This window comes from Fusarium flagelliforme, assembly GCF_020744385.1.
Source record: "Fusarium flagelliforme strain FIESC 12 MPI-CAGE-AA-0113 chromosome Unknown B0J16scaffold_3, whole genome shotgun sequence".
Lineage (NCBI taxonomy): Eukaryota > Fungi > Ascomycota > Sordariomycetes > Hypocreales > Nectriaceae > Fusarium > Fusarium flagelliforme.
In genome coordinates, this window is record NW_025763505.1 from 5,334,881 (window position 1) to 5,361,560 (window position 26,680).

The window sequence follows — 26,680 nt, forward strand, 5'->3', positions numbered from 1 at the left end:
TTACGATGGTGGAGGATATTCTCGTTATGGATGGATGAGACTGGGCGTACGTAGGCCCTACCTGGGTATCTGCACCCTCTCCTTATTGTAGATGTTGGAAAAGATGCACCGATACCTATGTACCCTATCACTTGTCCTTGTATCTAAGACAAGGTCCGAGTTCATGTGCTCTGATACAGCATAGCCCGTGCATCCTGTTAAGCATTCAACAAAGACATCATTGAACCTTGAAGACGGGCAGCGGCTGCCGATGAGGGCAACAATACCACAGATACCGAGCTGTCAATAATGTGCCTATCCATACCTGTCTGTATACATGCTCTTCTCAGATTGTCCGTCGCTGCAAGGAGATGCTTTATCGTCCAATCACAATCAAGGATCGTGCATTAGTCACGGTTTCAAACCATTGATGTTGGTGATGATAATCATTGACCTTGTTCCACAGTTTTGGGGGCAAACAGAGACGGGTAGGACTCGGAGTATCCGTAAAACTGATACTCAAATCAAATGAGCGATGCTATTGTTATCTTCCAAGTCAATTTAATTGAACGGCTGTATTTCTCATGTTGGAGTCACTTCCGGTCGTGTATCCGTTCTCATCTCTCATTAAATACCTAGGTACGTACTACGTATTGTAGTGGAGGTTTATTTTTGTGGATTTCGTTTCGCTTGTTCTCACCCCGGATCTGATGGTCTGTGTCCGTTGTGGGGATCTTTGAGCTTCTGTCTCACTTTCTCCCTTTGAATGGTGCAATTTCTTGGCTAACCTCAAACTTCAGGGTAGATTCTCATCAACCGAAGCATTACGAATCGGGTTTTCCCTGTCTTGATGTTATTCGTTAAAACTGCATGTGAGAAAGGTACTTTGCTGCACCTTCAAGACAAATAGACGAGCTACTGTAGTTTGTGAAAAGGCCGAATGCATGTTTCGATATTCGGGGTAACTTGTGGATCTTGCTCTCATGAAATTCAACAACTCATCAATGTTTGTAGGAAACCCAATTTTTAAACACCTGACCGCCAGACTGTCTGCATAATGAAGACACGAGATTCCACTTCCAAGCAGCTATAAAACTACTCTTATGCATTTGCTCGGGACCTATCGTGTATGTATTACAATTAAAATCTGTGTGTCTCCAGCTAGGGCATACTTCATTCATCCATGATCGTCCAAGCGTTTACCGACTTACATACAACCCATGCTCTACACTATCCGTGTCAACCCTGCTTATCTTACCCGATCTTCTGTTGGGAAGGATGGGCAGGTTTGTATGTATGCACAGACAGAGAGACTGAGACAGTATGTACTGCACTGCACGGCGTATTGTCGAGTGACGCCAACATTGATCAATTCATAACCCCTACATTAAAAGATGACCTCAGCTAGGGAGCATCGGAATGTGCTCACCTCCGCCGGGCAGCCTCCATCCTCACCCTGGCATTACTGAACCCTACATCAAGCTGATCTATCCTCCTCAACATTTCAGCTTCGCAGGTGGGCGTATATACTATGAGCTGTTTAATAAACAGATTGAGAACAGGTCGAAGTTGGGTGAAACAATCTTGAAAACGGTCAAAGAAGCCATCTCTCACTATGCTCTCGAGTTCCATGACCAGTGCAGTGATGACTCTGGATTGGTTGATGCCGAACTTGAAGGAGGTTAGTCTGCATTTCTCTTCCTTTATTTTGCCAGCTCTTGTCTCATGCAAGGGTCGTTACGTACCACATCGAAATTGGAGCAAATGGCCATTTGATCTTCCCAGCTAAAAAGCATCGTGGGAGGGCGACTGATTCCGCCAGACATCTTTTCTATACCATCAGTCAAATCCCGACAGCGCAGGTATGTGTTCTGTACAAGAAGTCAGTCTGGGTCAAGTGATGTTGTAGTAAAAGACCAGTACATACTCCGATTATCTGAGGCTTCACACCATCGCCCCTAATGTCGTACGCTTGAAGTATTAGGTTGGACGCTAAGATCTGAATCCCTTGCATGGCGTCCATGATATCTTCTGGGATCACCCCAGAAGAAGTACGAACGGGAGATTTTGGGACGGGTACTGGGTCAACAGGCGGAGATGCTACCTCAGGTGCAATCTCAGGTGCGCTCTCAGTTGCTTTTTCAGTCGCTGGTACTTCTGGAATGGGTATTTGGTCAATAGCCGGAGATACCTCCTCAGCCGTTGGCAAGTCTGGAACGGGTACTGGCTCCATGGCTGGCGATGCTATCTCGGGTGCTTTCTCAGATTCTTCCTCAGTCGCTGGGGCTTCTGGGATGACTGGATCAATAGCTGGCGATGCTATCTCAGGCACGATCGCAGGCACGATCTCGGGTGCGATCTCCGATGCCTTCTCAGATGCTGGCACGTCTGGAACGGGTATTGTATCGATGGCTGGCGGTGCTATGTCAGGTGCTTCCCCAACCTCTGGAGCTTCTGGAATGATAGGGTCAATGGCTGGAGACGCTATCTCAGGCACAATCGGTGCGATCTCAGGCGCTTCCTCAGGTGCTTCCTCAGTCGCTGGCAACTCTGCAGCGGGTATCGGGTCGATGGCTGGAGATGGTATCTCAAGTCCGATCTCGGGTGCTTCCTCGACTATCTCAGATATTACCTCAGACGCTGCTATCGGGACCGCTTGTGAAGCCGCGATTGTAATCACAGCAGAGATGCTGGAGAGAATGAGAGCGACACGCATGATGGAACGACAATGGGGAGTTTAATTGACGAACAGCGTCGGGTAAATCAAGATCAATGTGAGTCTTAGACTTCAAATGGATGCCAAAGTCAAAGGCAATGGAAGTCGTGTATAGAACACGAAGTAGAATGTATTGCAGGAGTCTCTCAGTATAACGGTCATGCAGGACCCTTTATTTAACATTTCTTCTGTCTCTCCCTTCTCAGGAGATTATCTTGGTGCTATCTCCCAGTACTAGTGGCATCACATATCTGGCTCCGAGTACATTTTAATATAAAGTGGCGGCATTCAATGGCCAGCAGCGTAGCCGCTCTGATTCAGCTGGCTTCAATAACCCTTCCTTCATTTTGGCAGCATTCCCACAGGATCCATCTTGGCATTTGACATGGTATTCGAACAAAATAATTACTCTCAACAGGTCTTGAGGCTTGGAGACTTGGCCGAAAATAATAACACAACGGAAAACGTGTTGTCTTAGAATAGTGACACTTGGTTTATTAAATAGTCAAATATTTCTGGTTCTTAAATGTGATCCTCCTCCCGCTACCAAGAATGTTGCCCAACACCAACTGTAGAAGAGCACAATCAAACAATCCTCACCAGGAGTCAAGCGGCAGTTAACAAATCGACCATGTGAACCTTTTTCACAGCCTGAGAAATAAGAGTGCTGTCAAGAACCAACAATCTCCACTATTTCTCAGGTGATACTGCACTCTCATCTTCATCAACTCATGAACTCGACTGCAATTCTTTCTTTACTTCCCATCAACCAACTATGCGTATACCTCCACCTATCCCAGATATATCTGAGTTACAATGGGGGGCAGGGTATCATCAAAACTGCCTTCACTATTCCATCGCCGCTAACGATTTTAGTAAACTACACAACCTCGCTAGCACCTCGACTCCAGATAATATCGACGAAACTGATGGAAGATTCGGCGCGCCTCTGCATCTTGCAATATATCTCAACAACTTGGAGGCAGTCGATATTCTACTAAACGCTGGCGCCAACCCCCTCAAAGAACCCCATTTTGTTGAAGAACAATTCATCACCACGCCTATAGGGTTAGCCGCACGTCTGGATAATCGGAATATCCTCCAGAAAATTTGGCAGCATATTCACCCTGATGCGGACACCTTCACCACAGAAGAGTTCCATAGTTGTCTACGAGATGCAGCCGAGTATGGTCAAGTTGCTACGATATCCGATCTGTTGAGTTGGGGACATAATGGCTGGACTTTGGAGTCTAAAGGCCGTGCCTTGGTTGCAGCCGCGAACAACTGGAGATTCGAAAATGCCCAATTTCTTCTATCTCAGTACTCTGTTGAACAGGAATGGCTTAACCTTGCGTTGGCTCAGGTAACAGTCACTTGGGTGTGCTTTCTTCGTCGAGATCACACAGAATCTGAACGTGTGGCACAGTCACAATCGATCAAAGTGCTGATGGACGCTGGAGCTGACCCTAAGAGCCCCGAAGCCAGCCGGATAGCAATCTTTGAGCCTCTTATTATATGGACTGCTCTCCATAAGCAACTCTATGGGTGTCTGGAAGTATTGCTCAACAACGGTGCTGACCCCAATATGACCAACGGTCAAGGCCAGACTGCATTGCATTATTTAGGGGCATACAAACGAAAGGACCCCAAGGTCAAGTATATCTTCATAAAGGAAGAGCCACACGAGGATGCGTTCCGATTACTTCTCCGTTTCAATGCCTCTGTCATCCATCAAGATGTATATGGGAACACACCTCTACACTGTGCTGCCTATGCATCTCCTCTGGACACTCTCCACCTGCTACTCTCAAACTTGCCTGAATCTCAGAGAGCGTCTGCTTTGAGAGCAAGAAATCACAAAGGTGAGACGCTATTGCACTTTGCGTCTGCCGGGGGCCAAGTCGAGATGGCAAAGTATCTGCTATGTGTTGGCCTTTACGTTGACGAAACAGCATCAAGAGGCTGGACACCGTTTCTCAGCGCACTAGCACCCGGATCCCCGAACGTTGCAGGACTATCTAAAAAGTCAGAGATAGCTCAGCTGCTTCTGTCTCGCGGCGCCAATCCTGTAGCTGCTACACAAGATGGTTGGACGCCGTTGCATTGTCTCGCCATGCATTGTGGCTCTTATAGCACGGACGAAACAGCACGGCTTATTGAGATGCTGGTGTCAAGAGGTAACCCTGTTAATGCCCGGGCGTCGTTTGCATTCGATGATCCATCGAATCGCCCAAGAAAACGAGGCGGGGGACAAGACATATACTGCAGCTGTCGAGAACTGCAATATCTTGCAGACCCTGTGACTTGGGGTAAAGTGATCCGACACGACATTACCCCGTTGCATATTGCTGCTGAATTTAGAGCAATAGCTATTGCGAGGGAGCTATTGAAGCATGGCGCTGATCCTGCAGCTGAAGATTCTGAAGGGAACTCCCCCGCTAGAACAGCAGGTAATTCTAGTAGACGCTATCGCTCTGAAGATTGGGACATGATGATAAAGCTATTGTTAGACGCTGGAGGATCATACTAAGTATACATATCCAGCTACAGGAAATTTTGCTGATTCAAGGGCAAGTATAATAGTTGTAGTCAGAGACTTAGTTTAGTACAAGTGTCACATTACGCCTCCTTCCTGATGTCTTTGTTCTGCTACGCCATGTCTGACTAGAGAGTCCTTATCCTGCTCCGCAGATCTGGTGGACCTGGCTGCACGAAGTTGTATTCACCATGGTCAAGGAGCTAGTTGACGGTCCCATGGTAATGGAGGATTAATTGGACTGCTTGCGCTCTTTCCCCTCAGACACGGCCAGGACCCTCAAGATCGACCCTTGGCAGTCTACAGATAGAAGATTAAACAAAGAGATGGACGAACATAGATTACTCCAGATAATGCTTTTAGTGAGCCCAAAGAGTTGGACCTATCCTTCTTTATGAACATAGCAAAGAATTTCATTACGTGACCCCTCGCCCTGACCAGTTTTCTACCGAGATACAAGCAAATCACTCCCATGCAAATGCAGTGAAGCCCTCTAAGCGAGGATTTCCTCGCTCTCCTCAATCACCTCCTCAACGATCTCCTCAATCACCCGATCCTCCTCTGATGTTGTGCCCTCCAGAGACTTTGTGTAGGCCTCTAGCAGAGGAACATGAGGATCCTTTGGTAGGCCGAGCACCTCGCGCTCTTCCAGCATGTCGGCCTCGACGCTCTCGCGCCAAGAGTGCCACTCCTGGAGCATGCGGCGACGAGCCTCGACAACGGCCAAGTCGGCAGAAGCACCACGGTCGGCATCTTCTTGCTCAAAGACACGGCTGTATTCTCGGAGGTTCTTGCGGACAGCCTTCTGCTCCTCCTTAGTAAGGAGAGTCGCGGGCCGAGGGCGCCATGAGAATTGCTTGAACTTCTCGAGGGGCTCTTCTCGTAGAGCCTCACCCTTGAAATCGTAGATGTGGTAACCGTTTTCCATCTATGACAGGTCAGCATGGATCTCAAGAGCGTGTGCAAATCAAACTTACTGAGTGCTTCCAGGCGGATGCCCAGGAGGCGACGAAGCGGCCTGAGGGATCCCACTCAACATCTGTAACACCGTAGTGATCGGCGGTGTTCATAGCCTGTAGGTTGGCAGTAAGGTCCTTATCGGACTCGGGCTTCTCACCCTCAAAGTCGAGGTCGAAGAAGTCAAGGTCGGAGCTCTGTTGGTTGGCGATAGTAGCGATAACAACGAAACGACCTCGAGGCGACCAGTAAATGGCGTTGCTGTTCTTCTTGTCAAGCGTTCGGAGGTGCTTGAAGTTACCCACTTGTTGACCCATCTTGGCCTTCTCAGGGCAGAAGAAAGAGACAGCTGTCTTGGGGGCCACGGCAGTGACGCCTGTAGGCTCGGTTGTGGAAATGATGGCGAATCGGTCGCCCTTGGGCTCCCAAGCAAAGTTGATGACGGTGTCCTTGATGGTGTCGACGACCTCAACAGGGACACCCTTCTCCTTGACACGGAAAATCTCAAGGGTGGTGGCTTGAGACTTCTTGGACTTGGAGTGTCGGTCGACCTTGACGCAAATGTAGGCGGCCTCGGATTGCCAGTGAAGCTTAGCATCGCTGACACTGAAGAGGTTCAGAGATCGAACAACCTGTTTTGAGGGAATGCTCATCAAGCCGACCTTGGCGGGGTTGCTGCCGATTTCGGGGGTCCAGTAGCAGAAAAGCTGCTCGTAGTCCTTGACACCCTCGCGCTTGGGGGTAGCAGGAGCCCAATCAAAGTCCACCACGCCGTCGATCTTGATAGAGGTCTTGTCGAGGAGGTTCATGCGGGGGAGCTCGTAGACGGAGATGGACTGTCCGGGGTTCAGACGGGCGACGTACTTTTCATCAGCAGACCACTTAAAGGCAGGCCACTGCATCTTAGGCGGGGGCTTGCCATCCTCCACCTTGGGGGGATCGAGGTTGGCGAAAGATCGAAGAGGAGTAGCGGTAGCGATGTCCCAGATAACGTAGTTCTTGCCGTGGTCGTCGATGGAGAGAGCGGGGTGACCCTCATCAGGGATAGAGATAGGGCGGTTGGACCAGGTGACAATGTACTTCTCACCAGGGGAGAAAGCGACCATGTTCACGAAGGGATGAGCAAATCGGGCTTGTCGTAGCCACGAAGGGCCACCCCAAAGCTGCACACCCTGAGCGTGGACGGAGGTAAGGTAAGTGCCGAGAGGAGACCACTGAACAAAAGTCTCTGTCCAGAAAGGTCGCTCGACAATGTTCTCGGGCTGGTCCTTCTCGTTGTTCCAGTAGACGCCGACGTTATCACCGCGGTACGTGACGAACTGGTCGCGGCCGCGCTCTGAGGGGTCTCTAAGGAACCATCGCAGATGCTCCTTCTCAGTGAACTCCTCGATTTCAGGTGGTTGGTAGGTCTCGTCGACGCGGCCTTCGCGTCCATATCGCTCGATATCGGTAAACTTGTTAACGCGGAGGGTGTGCTTCTTGTCGAGAGGGGTGAGGTCGAGCTGGCGACAAGCAGCGGCGGCTTCGGCTGGTGAGGAGTACTCAACAAAGGCAAATCTTAACACGGCATCAGTTCCAAGCTCTTTATGTATTCCATATTTGACACCTACCGAAGAGACTTTCCATCGTCACCCATGGGCATGTGTACTGAGTCCTCGCGCGCCTTGCCGACGGTGTTGAGCTTCTTCAACAAGAACTTGACGAGCTTGGGCTTCTGGTCTTCGGTGACCTGGGGGAGGCCGTCGATGACGACGAAGTTGTCGTATCCCTGATCGAGGGAAACCTCGAAGCGTTCTCGAAGGTCGGAAATGTCAATATCATCATCGTTGAACTCGTCATCGTCAAGGTCGGCCTCGCGGAGGTGGTCGAAAGAAGGTGCCATGATGGGCGATATGTGGTTGTTGGAGGGGTGCAAGAAAAAATGCCCCGCTCTCGAATCTGGATGTTTTTTTCTCGAGGGTTTAGAGGGTTCGGCTACTGAGCACAAGGTTTGCGAAAAAGACCTTTATGCGCGCAGGAGATATGACCTCTGGGAAAACACGCAGTGTTCTGCCTAAAAACACTGGGAACGTCGCTCGGGAACGTGCGGGATCTTAATGTTGCGTTGGCCAACCTAGTTCAGTACAAATTTGGTGTTCTTGCTTCACTTTCCAGCGAAAGTGTGCGTGCCACGGAGAATTATTTGTCCTCGTCCGGCTATCTCCAACGTTGAGATAAAAACCGCGGGGCAAGTCACGTGTGGGCTTTCTGGCTGGCCCCTGGCGGTGGAGGGGCTCTGGTATCCTAAGCTGCGAGGTAGCTCCAGAAAAAAAGGCTGCAACGTCTACCCCAAGGCTGAAGCATATTGACGTTGACAACGACCGGTAACCTCTTACGTTTATATAGGTTTCGCCGTGTTTACAGTCGCATTGTTGGCCCATTATGGTATGTTTACTTTCCTTGGAAGCTCTGTCTTGAATCTTTCCAATGTATCTTGAATGCTAACATCTGCCCCTCCTAGTCTTTCCAACCAACCCAAATTTTTGAGGAGGGCACCACCGAGGAGAAGGGTGAGAATGCTCGTCTCTCTGCCTTTGTTGGCGCCATCGCCGTTGGTGATCTCGTGAAGAGCACTCTCGGACCCAAGGGCATGGACAAGATTCTACAGTCAGCGTATGTTATGCGCCCAACTTTCGGTCGACAACCCCCCTTTTAACACGATGCTAGCTCCACCGCCGAAATCATGGTTACCAACGACGGTGCCACCATCCTCAAGTCGATTGCCCTCGATAACGCTGCCGCCAAGGTCCTTGTCAACATTTCAAAGGTTCAGGATGACGAAGTCGGTGACGGTACTACATCAGTTGCCGTTCTCGCTGCCGAACTGTTAAGAGAGGCGGAGAAGTTGGTGGACAAGAAGATCCACCCCCAGACCATCATTGAGGGTTACAGAATAGCCAGCCAAGCTGCGTTGAAGGCTTTGGAAGGTTCTGCCGTCGACCACAGCAAGAACCCCGAGGCATTCCGAAAAGACCTTCTCGCCATCGCCCGAACGACCCTCAGCTCCAAGGTTCTCGCCCAGGACCGCGACCAGTTTGCCGAATTGGCTGTCGACGCCGTCCTCCGATTGAAGTCTTCAGACCTTAACCACATTCAGATTATCAAGAAGGCTGGAGGCAAGCTCAGCGACTCATATCTCGATGAGGGTTTCATTCTGGACAAGAAGATTGGTGTCAACCAACCCAAGAAATTGGAGAAGGCCAAGATCATGGTGGCCAACACCTCCATGGATACTGACAAGGTCAAGATTTTCGGTGCACGTGTTAAGGTCGGATCGACAAGCAAGCTCGCCGAACTCGAGAAGGCCGAGAAAGAGAAGATGAAGGCCAAGGTTGAGAAGATCAAGGCCCACGGCATTAACTGCTTTATCAACCGACAACTTATTTACAACTGGCCCGAGCAGCTGTTCACCGACGCCGGTATCATGTCGATTGAGCACGCCGACTTTGATGGCATTGAGCGTCTGGCCCTGGTGACAGGCGGTGAGATCGCCTCCACCTTCGACCACCCTGAGCAGGTCAAGCTTGGTCACTGCGATACGATTGAGGAGGTCATCATTGGCGAGGATACCCTTATCAAGTTCTCCGGCGTGTCTGGCGGAGAGGCTTGCACGGTTGTTCTTCGAGGTGCCACGGAACAGCTCCTCGATGAGGCTGAGCGAAGTCTGCACGACGCCCTTGCTGTCCTGTCGCAGACCGTCAAGGAGCCCCGAACCACTCTTGGTGGTGGCTGCGCCGAGATGCTGATGGCCAAGGCTGTTGAGGGTGCCGCTACACGAGTTGAGGGTAAGCGACAATTGGCTGTTTCCAGCTTCGCTATCGCCCTTCGACAACTTCCTACTATTCTGGCCGACAACGCTGGTCTCGACTCTGGTGATCTTGTTGCCAGGCTACGCAAGGCTCTTTACGACGGTCTCACAACTTATGGTCTGGACTTGATGACACCTGGTGGTGGCATTACTGATATGCGGGATCTCGGTGTTATTGAGAGTTACAAGCTCAAGAAGGCTGTTGTGTCATCGGCCAGCGAGGCCGCAGAAGTAAGTACCCACATGACAACCCGATGTGAACAGATTCTAACCTCAATCTCAGCTCCTTCTCCGAGTAGACGATATCATCCGGGCGGCTCCTCGTCGACGAGAGCGTATGTAAGGCTGAGCTCAGGTAGCTGGTGATGAGTCAATGTGCATAGACCATGATGATCTGTAATGATACCATAGATGCGGCGACATGGAAATGCAAAAGAGGACCTTCTTGCCTTACGTTGAACAACATTGAGTAAATAATAAGTGTATCGCAGTAGATTATGACTAATAAGCTAGAATTTCTCCGGACACCCTGTGAGAAAGTTGGAAGTGTCAGTAGAGAACTCCCTTCCAGTGCCTCCTCAGCCTTGGTCAATCTTGTGTAGCAATGAACACGGTGATTTGATGGCTTCATTCTGGAGTTCAGAATATTTCTCACGCGCAGATGTAAGAAAAGCAGCATAAACCAAATCTTCATGACTCCAACCTCACTCCTTGGGCTGGATTAATCTACAAGTATGCTGCTGCTGAGGTGAATTCGGATGCCGAACAATGGAAGACAATCGCATGTCAATGGAGATATCTGCCTGCTGCCTAAGTCCTCAATGAGGTTTGCCTGCCAGTGAAGCTTTAGACGAGAGCTGCCAGCTATTGACACTGGCATGGCATGTCCTTACACCCAATCCATCTATCAAATTGGTGCATTTGATTGCAAGACTCAACGACCGATTCATTCCCATTCATTCCTTCCTCACACATCGTCATCGCCCACGGCATTTTTCTTCAACGAAACAACTACCATGCCGGCGCGATCACCCAAATCCAGGCGCAAGCCTGCCGCATCATCTTTTCCTACGATTCCCTCAACTCCTATCTCTGAAAAATCGCCCTCTTCTTTTTCTTCCGAAGCCGTAAAGAAGCGTCGCGAGGAGAATAGCGACGAGCGCATCGCCGAAACACCACGGGCGAATATGCCGAAACGGACCACTCAGCTCGCCACGGCAAACTCTCAAGACACACCCTTCGAAATCTCGTCTGCTGAGAACTCCGAGTCTGATTGCAAGATCGTACACGTATCGCCGTCGCCAAAGCGCAACGTTTCTGCCGGCCCTCGACCTCGTTCAAACAAGAGAGCCAACATCACGGAGCGCCCGATTATTGTCCCCGACGATAGCGAGTCAGATTGCATCCTTCAGAAAGTTCTCCCTTCGCCGAGACGCAAGCTCTTTACCACCAGCCCCCGAGGTCGCTCTGCCAAGAAAGCAAGAATCGAACGGCGCCCTGTTGTGGCCCCCGATGGAAGCGATTCAGGTTGCATCATTGAAAAAGCTCCTTCGCCAAAGCGTAAGCTCGCTGCTACCAACCCTCGAGGTCGTCCAGCCAAGCGCTCCAAAATTGAGCAGCGCCCTTTCGTGGTCTCTGATGATAGCGAGTCTGATTGCGTGATTGAGAAAGTTGTTCCTTCGTCTGGTGGCTCCGTTGACACTCCAGTTCTCATCGAGAGCGATGGCGATAGTGACAGCGATGTTGGCGATGCGACCTCGCAAACCGAACCAGCACAGACAGGACCTGATGAAGACCGCCTGACAAAACAATGCCTAAAGAAAGAGATTCAGGTCCAAGACGATCGACTTGAAGAAACGCCCACCACACCTCGCTTAGAAAACGACAATCCATCATCGACATATGAACTCCAGCCAGTCTACTGCGGCGAGAGACTCCCGCAATTCCTTGGCTCTGGCGGGCAATCACCGTTCCGTCCTCGCCACCGACACTCAATTGTCGGCCTGAAGAGCATTCTGAAAATGTCCAGCGAAAAACAGGCACGCGACATCAAACCAAACCTACCATCCTCACTTCCTAGAGATGAGCCCATCTTCTCGACACCGAGTCTGAGAGTCGACAATGGCGATAAGCAGGCCGAAACTGTCCTCTCGTCTGAGCGCAGCATTTCCTAGAACGAGTCTGCCATCAAACGAGTTGCCAATGAGAGCGCTTCAACATCTGCACCATCAACGCCGCCAAGCGCCATCAGGAAGTTGGCAGTACCAGGTCTGGGATTCCAGAATCACGGGAACCTACCTAACTGGCTGCGACAAAGTGAGTACAATGGTATTCGACAATACACCGAGCTGACAGTAAATCCAGAGAAACACATGACACATTTGACACATGTTGCTGACGATACGACCGCAGAGCATGCTGCAACCAACCAGGGGACACCTACGAAGACGCCCCTTCAGCGTACCAAACACAACGAACTTCAGAAGAAGCAGTCGCAGCCGAGCAAGGACCGTCTATCTACGCCCTCTAAATCGAAGCCATGCAAAGACGAGATCAAAAACAGAGATGAAGAAGCGCGGTTGATATGGGACACGAATCCAAACCGGATCAAACCCCGTCTCCCCAGCGCTCAAATCATTCGAGATGGTGTCTCGGAACACGCCATCAAACCCACAGTGGCTGCCTTTGAGAAGAAACATGTTGCCGGACAAGGATTCACATTCAAGAAACGAGGCCCAAACCAGAGTTCTTCTCTGACAGAGCTGGAGGAAGGAGCCGTAACGTCGGAGCTCAGGCACAGAGGCATCAAAACCGACAAGCAACGTGCGAACTTCTGGCACAACCTTACCATCAAGTTCTCAGAAATGGCAGGCTCTTCAGTCCCATTGCTCAGCGCGAGGCTTAAAGCCCACGAAGCTTTCGTGGAGGAGGCGCTCCGCAATGATGATGGGAAAAGGCGAAAGACTCGAAGGAAGGCTGAAAAGAGGAGGCTCAAGATGGAGAAGACAAAGAAGAAGAAGAAGAAGCACGAGCTTCCCCAGGGTATCGATGCATTCTTGATTCCGGGAGGCACCGACGACGAGGACTCGGGTTCGGATTCAGACAATGGTCAGGATCTGATTGCCAAGATACGAGCTGAAATGGATAAAGAGCGAAGATCTGGAGGCGGAACAAGCTGTGGAAAGAAGTATCGATCGTAGTTGGGATGACATCTTAGGCTATATTATGATAACATGAGACTTGCTTTATGATAAACAGACCAAATTATTTCGTCTCTTATGCTCTTAGCGGCCGTCTCGGCAGTGATCCATCCAGATCAATTGAGTCAAGGTACTACACAGAGGGGCTCAGCCGCTCAGGAGGTTCATGGTTCGTAGGGCTCCGTTGGCTCGTGGGAAAGAATGGGACGCGAAATTGCTTGTTTTTCTGAGGCTAGGCAGGGCTGCCAGGGTATTGTCTCCCGTGTCGAGTCGTCAACATGAGCATCACCGCATGTCTAAGGGACCGAAAAAAAACAAAAATCAGACATTTACCGTCAGTACTAGTAGTTAGACTGTTTTATTCTGGTGCCCCAGGTTTGAAGATTAATTTCTGTTGCCCAGTAGCAAGACAGTACAGTACAAAGTATCGAGATCTTCAAAGACAAAGTTGAGGCCTCGCGGGATATCAGAACATGACTGGCTGTCCCTGTTTATAGTAGCGGGTTATGCGGCCGAGATTACAGCAACAGCGGAGCTGCAGAATTGACACTGTAACCCTCACAATGTATTGGCGGTGATGCACAGTCCATGAAGAAGATCCAGCCCCTGGATTGGCGTGGGCTCGATAAAGGCCTGTCCATACCCATGCTCAGCCCATGTCACTCTGGCGCTATTTTTATATGGGAGACTACAATCATTTCCATCTTTTTTTCTTTGCGGTCTATGTGTGTGGGCGGGGATCTTCTCCTCTCTCTTGTTTGGGGATCGTCATCCACTTCCCGGTTTAAACTGGACTGGACTTGACTTGTTGACCTGGAGGTACCTTTACTTACTGTGAGCACTGTAGAACTACACTATTCTAGTCCCAAAGTTGGCATCTTGACTTGCTTGACCTTGACTTCCTTGTCTTGTTGCTTGAATCTCACTCGTTTTTTCCTTGCTTCCTTCCTTCCTCTCTCTCATCTCATCATCTCCTTTCCCTTTTTCCTTCCTTGTCTCTACTGCATCATCTTCATCTTTTCAATCTTCATTCTTATCTCAAACCCTCGAACCTTAAAACTAATCCCCCTTTTGCTCTGAAGGCCACTTCCTTCAAACCTCCGCGCTTAATTTTGGCTAATATTTCCGTCATCACGGCCCCGATCGCTGCTTACTATTACCGCTATCTGGGATTGCAAAAATCCTGTTCTCCTCTTTTGGACCTTTCTCAATGGGAGTATAAGACTGTCTGCTATATCTTACGCATTACATTGTCCAACCCCAGTCTATCGTTGATCGATTGAATCCCTTTGACCGTTACCACGGTACATCGAAACAAACTTCAAATCTTCACTTCATACCTTCGCTTTTTGTCCCTATTTCGATTTCGATCCCGCCCCAATTGCTTTGCTAGTACGACTTCTTTTGGCCCGGTAATTTGGTAATCGAGTCTTACCCCGGCAATCTTGAAACAGCTCCTCTTGCCCCGACATTCAGTGCCCATAACAACGGTTACCGCCAAATCGACGAAGCAAAGCCAACCGCGGCGTACCCGAACAAAACAGGAGGGAATCCGCCTTGGACAGTTCGACGACACCAGAAGCCAAAATCCCGAACAAATTCGATCGAACATAACCCCTAATATCCATAACAACAAAAAATACCTGAAGCGCACATCGGCGAAGCAACAGAGTTCTCTCATCTCGTTCAATAGCTTTGCATTCCTCCGAGCGATGCGACAATGATTCGCACTCTTGATATCGGCAATCATCTTCCCAGCCCCGACTCTCCGCCAGGAATGACTACTTCAAAGAGCTCAAAGACATCCTCTTTCCAATCTTTAGACAGCGGCGATGATGGCAGTGTCATGGCCGACATTGGCCATTTTGAAGAGATCGGTCTCGACGATGACAATGTTACCCTCAAGAGTCCATCAAAAGTCGACGTTCGTCCCAGTCTGAACAAGGCCCCCTCGAGTCGATCCCTGGTAGCTGGCAAGACCGCTTCCAAAGCTCGCCCGCCTTTCCCAACACTCGAGACCAACGTATACACTTCGAACCCTCGAAGCACCAATTTGAGCGCATTGACAGAGCCTCTTTCTGCCACGCGGCCCAAGACCCTGACTAGTCCATCTTCAGCCTCTCTCACCTTCACTCGACGACGAAGCCCGAGCCCTGCTTATTCGCTCAACCCGAGAGATCCGAGAGAACCCAGTTTGACTGCAAAACCCCGTCGGAGCAGCTGGCAGACCGGCCGGGAACGCAAGTCATTTACCGACCTCGAGCGCGAATGCGACGAAGATGACGGTGATGATATTCCCGATGGCATGTTCCTCGACAACGTACCGCTGTCTCCTCGACCTATGCAGGAGCGAACACCAAGCAGACCATCATCCGTGTCACCCTCCCCCAATCGATCTAAGGAGCGTGTCCGAAGTGTCGGAAATGGAACGCCTGCTGTTGCGCAAGCCTCAGGCTCTCTTCGATCACCCACCTGGAAAACCGACGACAAGCCTCGCAGCCCTTCCCAAACACGAGCGCATAGTTGGAATGCAGCACTGGCAGAATTGAATGCCGAAGCCAAGACTCTGACCGAAAAGCTCGAAGAGCACGCCGACGAGGAAATAGAGAAGCAAGCCAAGCGCCCCGCAAACCAACGCCCCAATACTTGGAATGCATCTCGACGGTCTGCCGACATGTATGAGAAGAAGCAGCGCGTCAAGTCAACCCCAGAACTTCCACCTCTTCGCAAGACAAATATTATGATTGACCCTCTTCCTGTTTCCAAGGAGAAGGAGGCTGTCTTGAGCCGAACGCGTCCCTCATGGTTGCCACCCAAGGATCCGGCTGAGGAGCGTCGACATTTGAAGGAATATCAGAAGATGATGGCAGCCAGTCAAAAGGCTGACGAGCGACGCGAAGCTTCTCGCAGGGCCAAGATCGAAGGACGAGACAGCACAGCCGACAACCTGATGCAGATCTGGGAGAGGGATGTTATTCCGCGATGGGGCGAGGCCATCCGGGAGCGCAGGACGAGAGAACTTTGGTGGAAGGGTATTGCACCACGTAGTCGAGGTGTTATCTGGGGTCGAGCGATCGGCAACGAATTGGGTCTCTCGGAGACATCGTTCAAAGCGGCTCTTGCAAGGGCCCAGGAGGTTGAGGCCAGAGTCAATGACGACAAGGGTAACGCGGACGATGCCAGGAAGGCAAAGTGGTTCCAAGAAATCCGAAAGGATGCTGCCCAGAACACATGGCAGGACTTGAGGATTTTCGAGGTCGAGGGACCATTGCACCAAAGTCTCGTTGATGTGCTGAGCGCGTATGCCATGTACAGAAGCGACATCGGTTATGTTCGGGGTTGCAACGTAAGTATATCATCAGCCCCCTTGTGCTACTCGAGATGCTAACCAAGTCCGTCAGACAATTGCTGCCTTGCTACTCCTCAACCTACCTGATGCCGCATCCGCCTTCGTCGCACTTGCCAACGTGCTCAATCGCCCATTGCCTCTTTCTTTTTACACTGGCGATCCAGGCGCACAAGCTTCTGCGTTTAATCTTGTGATGCAGACGCTGTCACTCAAGTCTGCACCTCTTCACGCGCACCTCACCAAGAAGATCCCAACTGCCGAACTTGAACAATGTTTGGCGGGAATCTTGACAGCCGTATTTACCCAACATCTTGCCATTGACGAAGCAGCTCGGTTATGGGACGTTTATGTCTTTGAAGGTGATGCTCTACTAATTCGAGCCACTGTCGCTCTACTTCTCAGTCGAGAGATGACGCTACTCGGAGCCAAAACGGCCGATGAAGTCAAGACGATCCTCAACGAAAGAAATGCCAAGGTCTCTGCAGCCAGAGTCGCTGGTGAGGTGGGCGCCGAGGACAAATTCATGATGTCAGTGCGTGAGGCAGGAAAAGCCTAGGTGTTTTGTCATGGGCTACCTTTTTGGAAAAGCTTTTGGGTGCTTGCTTGGATTTCAAGCCGTACATTTGGTATAGATGGGGAACATATCTACTACTACATTTCACGGCGTTTCTTACATGGACTGCGGATCTTTTGATGGAATGTGGGGGTACCTATGTTTATGAAATATTTTGGAGGGACTATAGAGCGGTGTTTTATCTTCACAATGGCCGTTGCCCAGATTTTGGGTGATGAGATTTAAATCAATATATTTTGACGATTATACGACATAATTTGTTCTGAGACGGATCGAAACAATCAGGACCTCTGGCAATTAAAGTTCCTGGTACCCATGATTGACCCAAGGATGAGGAGACGTTAATCACAACGACTTCGCAACCGTTGTGAGCGAACTTAACCTGACAACTTCAACTTCAAAATAATGTCACAACCACATTCACACACCGATATAAGTTATTTAAAAGCCAAGGAAGTCTTTGTCCCATCAGTGTCTTCATTAACCCAGATATTTAGCAAGCCATAACTTAAGTTGGCTTTGTTTTTATTCTCCCCCAAAAAGTGGATTGAGGTTCAGGGTAAGAGGTGTGCACAGTTCAGCTTTGGCATCCAAACACCTAAGTACCGGATACCTACACAGATATGTACAATCTCGATATGGAGAGCAGGGCATTTAAACTCGAAGATTTTGTTCTATTGATTCAATAGGTAGAGCCATCTTATGGGAAGCCAGACTTTTACACCTAAGTACGCCACCTCAGGCAGACTGTCGCTTATGAGCTCGAGCTCATTGAACCTTCCAGATGGGTGTCAAAAGAAATGTGCTTCAAGGCTCAGACCACAGAAATAAAGTGGACGTTCTGCTGGCCTAAACCCGCACAAAATGATCAAACTATTTCGTCTCTCATGCTTTCGCCGGCCACTTCTTCTGTCACCCACCTGCAAACTTGGGTATCTAAGTCAGCACCAGCCTCCTGCGCAACACTAACGAAATCGCGGCTAGACCCCAAACAACATGGAAGGTGACACGAACGATGCCACGTGATCACTGCAAATTTGACCCCTCACCAACGTATCACGCAAACAACGTGAGCAGACAAAAACATCCAAACACCGCCGTCCTAGTCATTCTCTCCACCCACCCACTTACACCGCGAGACATATTCTGGGCTGAGACGACGCGCGACGCGACACTCGTGAAGTGATCGTTTATTCGCCCCGATCTAGGCTTTCAGTTAAGCTAGACGCGACATTCAGTCAGAATGCCAGCTGGATACAAGCATGGAGACACGCCGAAGAAGGCCATGGTCCGAGGCACCATCTCATATCTTGAGTCACAGGGCCTGCCCGTCAACAAATCGGCAATTTTTCGACATTTCGACTTGTCTCGCTCCCAAGGCTACGCTGCACTGAGTGTCCCCGCGTCTAAGCGCAATGATCCCGAATGGGAGGAGACACGCGGAAGGCCGCTCAAAATTTCCGAGGAAGATCAGAACAAGATGGAGAAGATCCTTTGGGACGAACGCTATGTTAACGTGAATTTGAACTGGCACGGATTGGCCAAGGAAGCTGGCGTCGAGGTCGACGTGAACCCCAGGACCCTGCACAGAACCATGGGTACTTTGGGATACCGAAAATGCCTGCTATGTCCACGCACTTGCGTGCACAAGAAAGCTCGTGAGAAGCGAGTTGAGTACGCCAGACGTATGCTGGAGGCATACCCTCACGCCGATGATTGGAGAGCTGTTCGGTTCAGCATTGAGCTGCACTTTGGGTTCGGCCTAGATGGAAAGATGCGCCTCATTCCCCGACCTGGAGAGCGAGTTTGCGAAGCATGCAGCACCAAACCCGAGGCTGATTGGCCACGCGACTTGAGAAAGGCCCACGCCTGGGTTGCCGTTGGCTATGGTTTCAAGAGTGAAGCCGTATTCTATGAAGACTCGACAAGCCCCAACTGCACGGGTGTCATGACCATGCAGGAGTACAAGGACCACATCCTGGAAAAGACAGTCAAGCCGTGGCTCACCAGTACCGGCCCTCAGAGCTTTATCCTCGAGGAAGACTGCGAAGCCTTCGCCCACGGCGCTGCAAGCAAGATCAACCTGGTTCAACAGTGGAAGGACGAACATGGCCTCCGATATTACTACAACTGTGGTGATAGCCCCGACCTCAACCCTCTCGACTGCCTCTGGCCCGAGAACAAGCAATGGGCAATGGAGGCGCCAAAGGATTGGGAAGACGAAACCCTCCAGAAGATGGTCCGTGACGCTTGGACCACCTTTGATATGGAGAGGTTCAACGTATGGGTCAACTTCATGCCGGAGCGCTTGAAGGCGGTAATCGATACCGACGGCGCACTGGTGGCTTGGTAATTTATGGCGTTTATCTTGTTCGTAATGTTGATATGAGCGATGGGAAAAGGAAGTCGAGGGCACATTCTGCTAGAGTTGTTAGAATTTGCCGGGGCGACACATGCCGCAGACACACCGTTTGCTGTATACGAAAATGGCATGAAGATCGAATGAGAACATGGTAGATTTTAGCGATATGTAGACAGAATATAAAGCCAGGTCACTGCCCTGCTTGACCGAAGTTCTTGATCGTCGCGCCGCAATTCAGTTATGGTTATTTAAGTGAATCTTAGACATCAGCAGACTTTTCTTCAACCTTTATTGAGAGTTTTCTTCAAACTCCATTTAAGACGAAGTCAGACTGAATCTGCATATGAGGATAAACCCCTTCATGCCGATTAAGCTTCGTTTTCTGAGGCCTTCGTTAAATTTCCGAGCCTCAGGTTGCGTAAGCTAATCTAATGCCCGTGAATCACTGCCAGCTGCCTCGCACTGCTGGCAATCCACCCACTTGGAGGTGTTCGCGCCGACCGGGATCTTTTTTTCTTCTCCTCCATATCCTCAAACTCTCATCACTTTCCTTTCTATAATCCTACCATTTTGCGTCGTTTCATACAGTTCAAGTGTCTGTACACTGTTTGCTTCCTCCTTGCTCATGATGGGCTCCTCCAAGTCGCCTCCTTCTCGCTCGCGCCAGTCGAGCCAGTATAGTCACTATTGGATGAACGAATTCCTCGCTCAAGAAGTTGCTTCTCCTACATTTCGGGAAAATGGAAGTTCTGCTCGTGGTACCCCAGAACAACATCAGCCACTGGCTTTCCGGTCTCGCGAGCCAAGTCTCACTATCAAGAAGAAGGGCACCGGGTTTCACGATGACAAGCTAGCTCGGTCCCAGCGCAATTCTCGCCAAATGCCTCTGAGTCGTGGACCGAGAATGTTGCATCCGAACTCAGAATCATTCCACAAATTTGCCTCGCAAAAAGAACAGAGTGTATAGAATGCACACTCTTCTGCCATGGCTAGGTCAGAGAATTCGTCCCAAGCACAACTTTCCCGCGGTCGACGATCAGTTATATACACCAATAACATGGTAAGCCATTTCTCCAAGTTATTGTGAACCAATTACTAACTACCGGAAGTACGACTACAACCGACGCAGAATGAAGCGAGGTGATATCCACCCCGATGAGACTAGAATCGACCTCTCTTTCCGGTCGAATCAATCTCTCGTTCCAGTCCCAGGCTTGAATTTCCCAGCCAACAAGCCTACTGCCGCGAAGGAAAATGGCAACGAGAAAAGCGATGAGCGAATTGGACAACACGACAAATCCGGAGGTCCTCGCCAGCCCGGGTCTGAACATCCGGAAGCCCAGGCCCGTCACTTCTCAGCTAAGGACTTCGAAAGCTTCGTGTGGCCTTTGATGAAACCAAAGATCATGGAAATGAGCGAAAATGAGATCCATGCAAAGATCAAGGCCTTGCTGGACGAGGAAGTGGCCTCACTGAGGTCATTGACGCGAACTCCGCTACTGAAAGCAAACAGTACACCCGAGGAGTACGAACTGTACGTTCGATTCCTCCGAGACAGACTTGCTCAGAGTCCTTCCGTGGTGGCAAAGAGTGAAGCTGCCATGTCGATGGTAATGAATCTGTTGCCAAGTCTAAAGGCAAGCTTGTCTGGGCTCATCACTGAGACTGAGCCAGAAGAACACGTTGAGCAAGAGCCCCATGACGAGCGAGAGGCAGATGAGGAGCAAAACGAGCCCGTCGAACAAGAAGAGCCCCCTGACCAAGAGCTCGCTGACCAGGGCGAGTGCATCCAAGAAGAGGATCCTACTGAGCAAGGAGAACCCATGGAGCTGGAAACTCACGTTGGGCGAGACCGATCTGAAATGCAAAATTCTCAGGTTGAGCCAGAGGAAGCTGGCGAGCATGAGGAGTTTGAAGAGAGTGAGGCAACGACAATCTCCGATGACGATGGGTCGCTCTACCAAGACGACCCATTTGACATTGATGAAGAAGACAATGTAGTTGCGTCGATAGAATCTCATACCCCTATTGTCACCCCTCGACTTATGACCCAGCTGCGCAGCTACGAGAAGAAGTACTCCAAAGCTCTCAAATCTTCAAAGCCACAGAAACGCAGTCGCACTACTAGCTCTTTGTACGATCGTTCCGCGACAGATACCCCAAGCCGCCACGCTAAAAAGCGTCCACGAACCCCCAACAATCCTGTGACTCAACGACAAATAAGCGAATTGGGAGGTACTCCTACCACAAAGGATGGAGAACTGGATAGGGCTGCCGCGAAGAGAAGAGCATCGGAGACAACTCCAACTCCAGCTCGATCAATCAGCAAGAGACTGCGTCTAGATTGGCAGCCACCGGAGCATGTTCTGGATGGACAGTCAACAGAGCCTATGCTGAGAGGACTATCATTGAATCCTACTCGAGATGGACAAACCTCGGAGTCTGCTCTGGATAAAAAGTCGCCGAAGCCTACGCACAGCCCAGCCTCCAGTTGCTCGGACCTTCCCACTTTGGAAGAGTTGTTCAGCTCAAGCTTGGGAAAACATTCATCTCCAGCTCGACAGAGCTCGACAGCTCCGAACCTGGCTTCTACTCCAGCATCGAGCATCGTTAAGGAATCTGAGGGAGATCGCAGCAACATCAAGCCTCCTGTTCCACGATTCAGCAAGGAGCCCGGCCTCTTCGTGACGCCCTCTCCAGTTTCTGCATCCGCCAACAAGCCTTTTGAGTTCAAGCGAAGCGCATCTCGCAACGTACGACATACCACCCCGTCGCAGCGCGAAAGCATGCCGCCTTCTCGATATCGGGAGACGACGGCAGATTTTAAAGCCTTGGATCATTCGGAGAAGTTAATGTTACTTTTCAAGATGTCCCGAGGAAACAGAAGGGGTTGAAGTTAAAGACATTGGCGTCTTAGTCCAGATCTTTGGAACCCCTTGCTTGTTCCTGGGATGGAGACTTATTGGAGCACTCTGCTTTACCTGACGAGTAAGACTAAATGTTGAGTTTGAGAAAGGGTTTGACTGTCCAACTGGATGATTGAATGGAAAGGATAATGGTAGAAGGTGACGGATAGATTCGAGAACTGAGAGTTGACATTGTAATCGGCTGTACAATAGACTACACATAAACATAGCACCAATCCCTTAATACCTATAGTTCAAGATTTCATGCTGAGTCCAAGTGAATCCATCCAAGCCGTTTGTAGTCGCTTAAAGCGGATGGTCAAGATCAAGACTGCACCTCTACATAAATAAGAACACTTAAGCAATAGAAGAAATATCCCCTTAGACCTAGGCTGCTAGAGATTAAGTAGTCTTAGTGCTACTCTAAGCTGGCATAAGGTGACTGACTTCTTTCATCCCTTATGATTCTGGCGGCTAATTCTTATGATGCCCTGATGCACACTGCCTACCCAGGAAGACAGCTGACCTAAATCTAGATAGGATGCGAGACTGTCTGATTTGACGTCGGATACCAGAGCAATCTCGCCTTTTAATGGGCGACGTAAGTTGCACTTCCTGCTTCACTGCCAAGCAGCTGTCAACCTCTCCACCAAACAAACAAATTCTGGCCAGGTGGGCAACAGACGAATTTTCCTCTACCCAAGACTTAGACTACCAAAATAAAGTATTTCGTCTCTTATGTTCCTAGCAGCTAATTCTTCTAACATCCTGACGCCAGCCTACATATCTGCACTCACATCCTCAGTGTGTTAACAAGATGGACACCTCTCTATCAGCTACGAAAGGCAAACCTAAGAAGAATAAAGAGAAAAAAGGAAAGAAGGAGAAGAAAGAAAAGAAGAAGCAACCAGTTTCTATCGACTTGACGAGTCCAGTTGCTCCTGCTCGAGCTCGTACTCCTCCCTCTCCACCCCCAGTCCCAGCTCAAGATCAAGCAGCTCATATTCCAGCTCCTTCACGACAAAATGGCAAAAGAGGTCGCTCTACCACACGAAGAAAGGAAGAACAGCCTCCGGCGAGCAACAAAGACCACACATACAACTCGAAACCACTTCCACTCTTCTCCAGCAACGACTCGACAGGTCCGCCCAGTATAGGAAGAGACGCTGTGCGCCCGCGTGCTAAGTCAGCTGCCGCTACCCCCAACCGTCGAACAAACGACATTGAGAGATCATCATACAATCACGATTGCAAGATCAAGACATTAGAAACTTGCCTGTCTCTCAAAGACCGCTACCTCACCATGCCGCCGGCCGTACAGACAGACCAAGAGCCCTTCTGGACTGGAGTACGGGATTTTCTGGAGCGTAGATCCGTCACCCGAGGCAAATTCAAAGACTGGCAAGCGGTTCAGAGGGCCGTCGAGTCTTGGTGCCAACCTAGACGATCTAGCATGCGTGAAGAACGATTGCCTGCCGTATCACAATCCCACCCCGAACTAGATGAACTCGTCGACCAATGGAATTTTGTCTTCGCGCAACGATTCTGCAAGATACACATGGGATACTTTACTGCGGTCTCGCGCGAACACATCAACTCTACGATTCTGCCCAGTCAGACAGCTCCCGCAGCTCTCCAGATACCCCCTCCATCTCTTCCACTTCCAGCGCGGCCACCCCCCTCAGCGATTCCAAACGATCCTACGTTCTCGAGGGGTTCTCACTCTACAAAGCCACTAGAGAAGAGCGGAGAGGGATCTTCGAGGAAAAGAAAGGATCTGGATCTCTCAACTCGCAGTTCACCCGCCGATACTCGTGCCCGGACGAACTCTCGAGATTCAAGGGCGGACTTCAAGGACGACAACAAACGGAACGCATCATCGCGTGACCGTGCAAAGCGACCCCGACTAGACAACTACTCCTCGGACTTACCTCCTGCAAGCAATTTCGCACTCGGCGGCAGAGACAGCTATGGTGCGCGCACGCCATCTTCTCAACGACCCCCATCCCCTCCAAGACTAAAGACAAGCTATGGGCCCATTGAAACCCAGGGAGAGCAGTCCCGAGGCAATCTCGACAAGATGACTCCTATGACACCATGCCCGACAGGACCGGGCCCAACTAACGGACCACGAACCGACGTCCCTCGACACCCGGCTGATAGCTATCAGACACCATGGAACTCCCAATCAACTCGACATCACGGACAGCGTCGAGGCGACAGGCAGGTCCCGGGCGACTATTACCGTCCTGAGTCCATGAGCCGTAGACGAAGCAATTGGTGAATTTGAGACCTTATCAACACGAGACCAGAATGCGACACAGTTTTTGGGTGGTGTAGAGGATTCAACTGAATACTTGTTTATACCGCCATTGAGGGAACTTCACAAGCGACGAGATGATTGTGCGTGATATGGATTATATGGCCGCCCACAAGTCGCGGCTACCTACCTACGATAAGACCATTGGTGGTTTATAAGAGTCACACACAGCGGAATGCGAAAATAAGACAAAGAAGAAGAAGACAAATGACCTCCCTCAAGTCATTAATGTAACCTTGATCCCTGGAGATACTGATAACGAGATTCGGATTCGGATTTCGATCAGGGTAAAGATACTGACTTTATTGGCATTGGGAAGGAATTGCGCTTTAGTAATTTGGACGGCGGTAACTGGAATAGAATTGAACATTGTCGGTAGAGCACCTAGCTAAAGAAAACATTTGGTGAATCCGGCATCCTTGCAGTTGCGATAATACAAGTAACCGATCTATATTCGTGATCGAACCATCATGATCTGACTTGTTTCTGACTTGCGAAGAGCCCGGTTGAGGGCCATTCAACATATACCAGGGAGGCCAAGGACTTTACAGCATGACTGCATCCCGAGTAAGGCTTGGCTACTTGACCATTCTACTATGAAGTCGTAGTAATCGAGATGCAATGAAAAGGCGACAAAAATCTGTTCAAATATTGCTGTGTCGTTGATCTCAGGCTCACACTCGATTGCCTCCAAAAGTGAGGATTAAGTGGAGGGGTCAATGGCGGGGTTTGAATGTCTTTGGCCAGGCACGATTCAAGTCTAGAGCCGCAAAAAAAGAAAACCAGCGGCGCTAGTAGGCGAAACACGTGGGGCGCCTGGACCCTAGAGCAAGGGAGGCAAATCAGTATTTGATGGCAATCATTCATGCAGCCCAGTCCAATAATCCAGCTCAGCTCAGCTCAGCTCAGCACAGTAACAAAGTTCAATTCAGTACCAAAGCTCAATCAGATAGAAGAGAGTGTCGACACCGTAAAGAAGCCCCAATAGGTGACAGCATTTTGAAGTTGTCGACCTCTACGCCACAATCAATCCACCAGTCGAATCGGGAAGGAACCCACTCTTCCCCCTTCTCCACTTCTCCTTCCCCCTCCATCGAACCCTGGACCGTGATTGCCAAGACAAGGGGTCCCGCCTTCAACTCAACAAAATTCCCAACAGAACGGAAGGAGAAAAATTCGATTATCCTTCCAATTGACGCTCGGAAAGTCCGACTCTCCACCGAAGAAAAGGAAATATTCCCGATGGCAGAAGCTTGAGTTGGACTGCGCCGCATTCCATCATTCAGCCATTGAAGATTGATCGTCAAGTACTGTGCTGTACTCTGCGGATGACCGTTCCGTGTAAGTAAGGTTATCTTAGCACGAGCTGAACTTTGCAGCACACCTCGGTCCAATCTGCCAATCCAAGTATTTTCTCTCTCTCGTAGAGAGCACATTTTCACATGCCGATGACCATAAACTATTCAGCCATCTATCCATGATGCATCACCATACCACCTCAATTCAATCGCAAAGTCAGTATCCGTATACAATCCATCTCTCCACAACGGGACCGGGGTGGATTAAACAGATTTATCTTCCTTGTCAACTGTCTGAGCTTTTCCTCCCGACTTTTCATAATAACCAATCGACTGAGGTGTAATTCACATCGCATCGTCAACAAAAAAAAAATCGACCAGCCATGATCGGGTAGGGGCCGTGGTCGACGTCGACTCCCGGTTTCACCCCGTCTGTGTCTGGTCGTTTTTTACTGACTGATTCACATGTCGATGATCTCCAGCCCTAAACTTGAACGCCCACTTTTGACCCGCATGAGCTTTCACCCCCGATTTGAAGATTGGAGGGGCGAGTACTGTACTGTACTTGCTTGAGAGATCATGAGGCTGCTTGTCTTGCCTGCACGCTTGTAATTCGACGCCATCGATTGTCTCAGG

General features: G+C 50.0%; 11 protein-coding genes across 11 annotated transcripts; 9 read left to right on the plus strand and 2 right to left on the minus strand.

Annotated features, from left to right (window-relative positions):
* Window positions 1-1,134: 1,134 nt before the first annotated feature.
* On the minus strand, window positions 1,135-2,695 carry B0J16DRAFT_371476 (uncharacterized protein; the record flags this gene model as incomplete). Its single annotated transcript, XM_046130412.1, has 3 exons — window positions 1,135-1,650; window positions 1,725-1,850; window positions 1,907-2,695. The coding sequence occupies 3 exons, from the start codon at window positions 2,693-2,695 to the stop codon at window positions 1,405-1,407; spliced, it is 1,161 nt and encodes a 386-aa protein (XP_045985588.1). The 3' UTR covers window positions 1,135-1,404.
* A 736-nt stretch (window positions 2,696-3,431) lies between these two features.
* On the plus strand, window positions 3,432-5,322 carry B0J16DRAFT_340036 (ankyrin repeat-containing domain protein). Its single transcript, XM_046127625.1, has one exon. It carries the CDS (start codon window positions 3,471-3,473, stop codon window positions 5,223-5,225), a length of 1,755 nt encoding a protein of 584 aa, XP_045985589.1. The 5' UTR covers window positions 3,432-3,470; the 3' UTR covers window positions 5,226-5,322.
* Window positions 5,323-5,572: 250 nt separating this feature from the next.
* B0J16DRAFT_285799 (eukaryotic translation initiation factor eIF2A-domain-containing protein) lies at window positions 5,573-8,337 on the minus strand. The gene is made up of 3 exons (XM_046124061.1): window positions 7,799-8,337; window positions 6,209-7,745; window positions 5,573-6,159 (listed from the first exon to the last, which is right to left on the minus strand). The coding sequence occupies exons 1-3, from the start codon at window positions 8,068-8,070 to the stop codon at window positions 5,725-5,727; spliced, it is 2,244 nt and encodes a 747-aa protein (XP_045985590.1). The 5' UTR covers window positions 8,071-8,337; the 3' UTR covers window positions 5,573-5,724.
* A 164-nt stretch (window positions 8,338-8,501) lies between these two features.
* Window positions 8,502-10,611, plus strand: B0J16DRAFT_285802 (chaperonin Cpn60/TCP-1 family). Its single transcript, XM_046124062.1, has 4 exons — window positions 8,502-8,612; window positions 8,689-8,840; window positions 8,895-10,266; window positions 10,319-10,611. The coding sequence occupies exons 1-4, from the start codon at window positions 8,610-8,612 to the stop codon at window positions 10,376-10,378; spliced, it is 1,587 nt and encodes a 528-aa protein (XP_045985591.1). The 5' UTR covers window positions 8,502-8,609; the 3' UTR covers window positions 10,379-10,611.
* A 127-nt stretch (window positions 10,612-10,738) lies between these two features.
* Window positions 10,739-12,308, plus strand: B0J16DRAFT_119099 (uncharacterized protein). The gene has a single exon (XM_046121583.1). The coding sequence runs from the start codon at window positions 10,914-10,916 to the stop codon at window positions 12,207-12,209; it is 1,296 nt and encodes a 431-aa protein (XP_045985592.1). The 5' UTR covers window positions 10,739-10,913; the 3' UTR covers window positions 12,210-12,308.
* On the plus strand, window positions 12,309-13,318 carry B0J16DRAFT_119100 (uncharacterized protein). Its single transcript, XM_046121584.1, has one exon. The coding sequence runs from the start codon at window positions 12,408-12,410 to the stop codon at window positions 13,233-13,235; it is 828 nt and encodes a 275-aa protein (XP_045985593.1). The 5' UTR covers window positions 12,309-12,407; the 3' UTR covers window positions 13,236-13,318.
* A 1,419-nt stretch (window positions 13,319-14,737) lies between these two features.
* Window positions 14,738-17,459, plus strand: B0J16DRAFT_119129 (uncharacterized protein). The gene is made up of 2 exons (XM_046121586.1): window positions 14,738-16,581; window positions 16,637-17,459. The coding sequence occupies exons 1-2, from the start codon at window positions 14,956-14,958 to the stop codon at window positions 17,138-17,140; spliced, it is 2,130 nt and encodes a 709-aa protein (XP_045985594.1). The 5' UTR covers window positions 14,738-14,955; the 3' UTR covers window positions 17,141-17,459.
* A 942-nt stretch (window positions 17,460-18,401) lies between these two features.
* On the plus strand, window positions 18,402-19,511 carry B0J16DRAFT_264447 (uncharacterized protein; the record flags this gene model as incomplete). The annotated part of the gene is made up of 1 exon (XM_046123358.1): window positions 18,402-19,511. One exon carries the CDS (start codon window positions 18,402-18,404, stop codon window positions 19,509-19,511), a length of 1,110 nt encoding a protein of 369 aa, XP_045985595.1.
* A 533-nt stretch (window positions 19,512-20,044) lies between these two features.
* Window positions 20,045-20,569, plus strand: B0J16DRAFT_119125 (uncharacterized protein). Its single transcript, XM_046121585.1, has one exon. The coding sequence runs from the start codon at window positions 20,146-20,148 to the stop codon at window positions 20,485-20,487; it is 342 nt and encodes a 113-aa protein (XP_045985596.1). The 5' UTR covers window positions 20,045-20,145; the 3' UTR covers window positions 20,488-20,569.
* Window positions 20,405-22,652, plus strand: B0J16DRAFT_119153 (uncharacterized protein). The gene is made up of 2 exons (XM_046121587.1): window positions 20,405-20,580; window positions 20,630-22,652. The coding sequence occupies exons 1-2, from the start codon at window positions 20,506-20,508 to the stop codon at window positions 22,412-22,414; spliced, it is 1,860 nt and encodes a 619-aa protein (XP_045985597.1). The 5' UTR covers window positions 20,405-20,505; the 3' UTR covers window positions 22,415-22,652.
* Window positions 22,653-23,364: 712 nt separating this feature from the next.
* On the plus strand, window positions 23,365-25,084 carry B0J16DRAFT_340046 (uncharacterized protein). Its single transcript, XM_046127626.1, has one exon. The coding sequence runs from the start codon at window positions 23,730-23,732 to the stop codon at window positions 24,708-24,710; it is 981 nt and encodes a 326-aa protein (XP_045985598.1). The 5' UTR covers window positions 23,365-23,729; the 3' UTR covers window positions 24,711-25,084.
* The last annotated feature ends 1,596 nt before the right edge of the window (window positions 25,085-26,680 follow it).

Bases quoted from the DNA above. Each gene is read 5' to 3' on its own strand.
- B0J16DRAFT_340036 (XM_046127625.1), top strand. From the start codon at position 3,471: ATGCGTATACCTCCACCTATCCCAGATATATCTGAGTTACAATGGGGG.
- B0J16DRAFT_285799 (XM_046124061.1), bottom strand. From the start codon at position 8,070: ATGGCACCTTCTTTCGACCACCTCCGCGAGGCCGACCTTGACGATGAC. The intron at 7,746-7,798 runs GTAGGTGTCAAA...TGCCGTGTTAAG, and splicing joins GACGATGGAAAGTCTCTTCG to ATTTGCCTTTGTTGAGTACT. The intron at 6,160-6,208 runs GTAAGTTTGATT...GACCTGTCATAG, and splicing joins CATCCGCCTGGAAGCACTCA to ATGGAAAACGGTTACCACAT.
- B0J16DRAFT_285802 (XM_046124062.1), top strand. The intron at 8,841-8,894 runs GTATGTTATGCG...ACACGATGCTAG, and splicing joins GACAAGATTCTACAGTCAGC to CTCCACCGCCGAAATCATGG. The intron at 10,267-10,318 runs GTAAGTACCCAC...CCTCAATCTCAG, and splicing joins CGGCCAGCGAGGCCGCAGAA to CTCCTTCTCCGAGTAGACGA.
- B0J16DRAFT_119099 (XM_046121583.1), top strand. From the start codon at position 10,914: ATGGCATGTCCTTACACCCAATCCATCTATCAAATTGGTGCATTTGAT.
- B0J16DRAFT_119100 (XM_046121584.1), top strand. From the start codon at position 12,408: ATGACACATTTGACACATGTTGCTGACGATACGACCGCAGAGCATGCT.
- B0J16DRAFT_119129 (XM_046121586.1), top strand. From the start codon at position 14,956: ATGATTCGCACTCTTGATATCGGCAATCATCTTCCCAGCCCCGACTCT. The intron at 16,582-16,636 runs GTAAGTATATCA...CAAGTCCGTCAG, and splicing joins GTTATGTTCGGGGTTGCAAC to ACAATTGCTGCCTTGCTACT.
- B0J16DRAFT_119125 (XM_046121585.1), top strand. From the start codon at position 20,146: ATGATGGGCTCCTCCAAGTCGCCTCCTTCTCGCTCGCGCCAGTCGAGC.
- B0J16DRAFT_119153 (XM_046121587.1), top strand. From the start codon at position 20,506: ATGGCTAGGTCAGAGAATTCGTCCCAAGCACAACTTTCCCGCGGTCGA. The intron at 20,581-20,629 runs GTAAGCCATTTC...AACTACCGGAAG, and splicing joins TTATATACACCAATAACATG to TACGACTACAACCGACGCAG.
- B0J16DRAFT_340046 (XM_046127626.1), top strand. From the start codon at position 23,730: ATGCCGCCGGCCGTACAGACAGACCAAGAGCCCTTCTGGACTGGAGTA.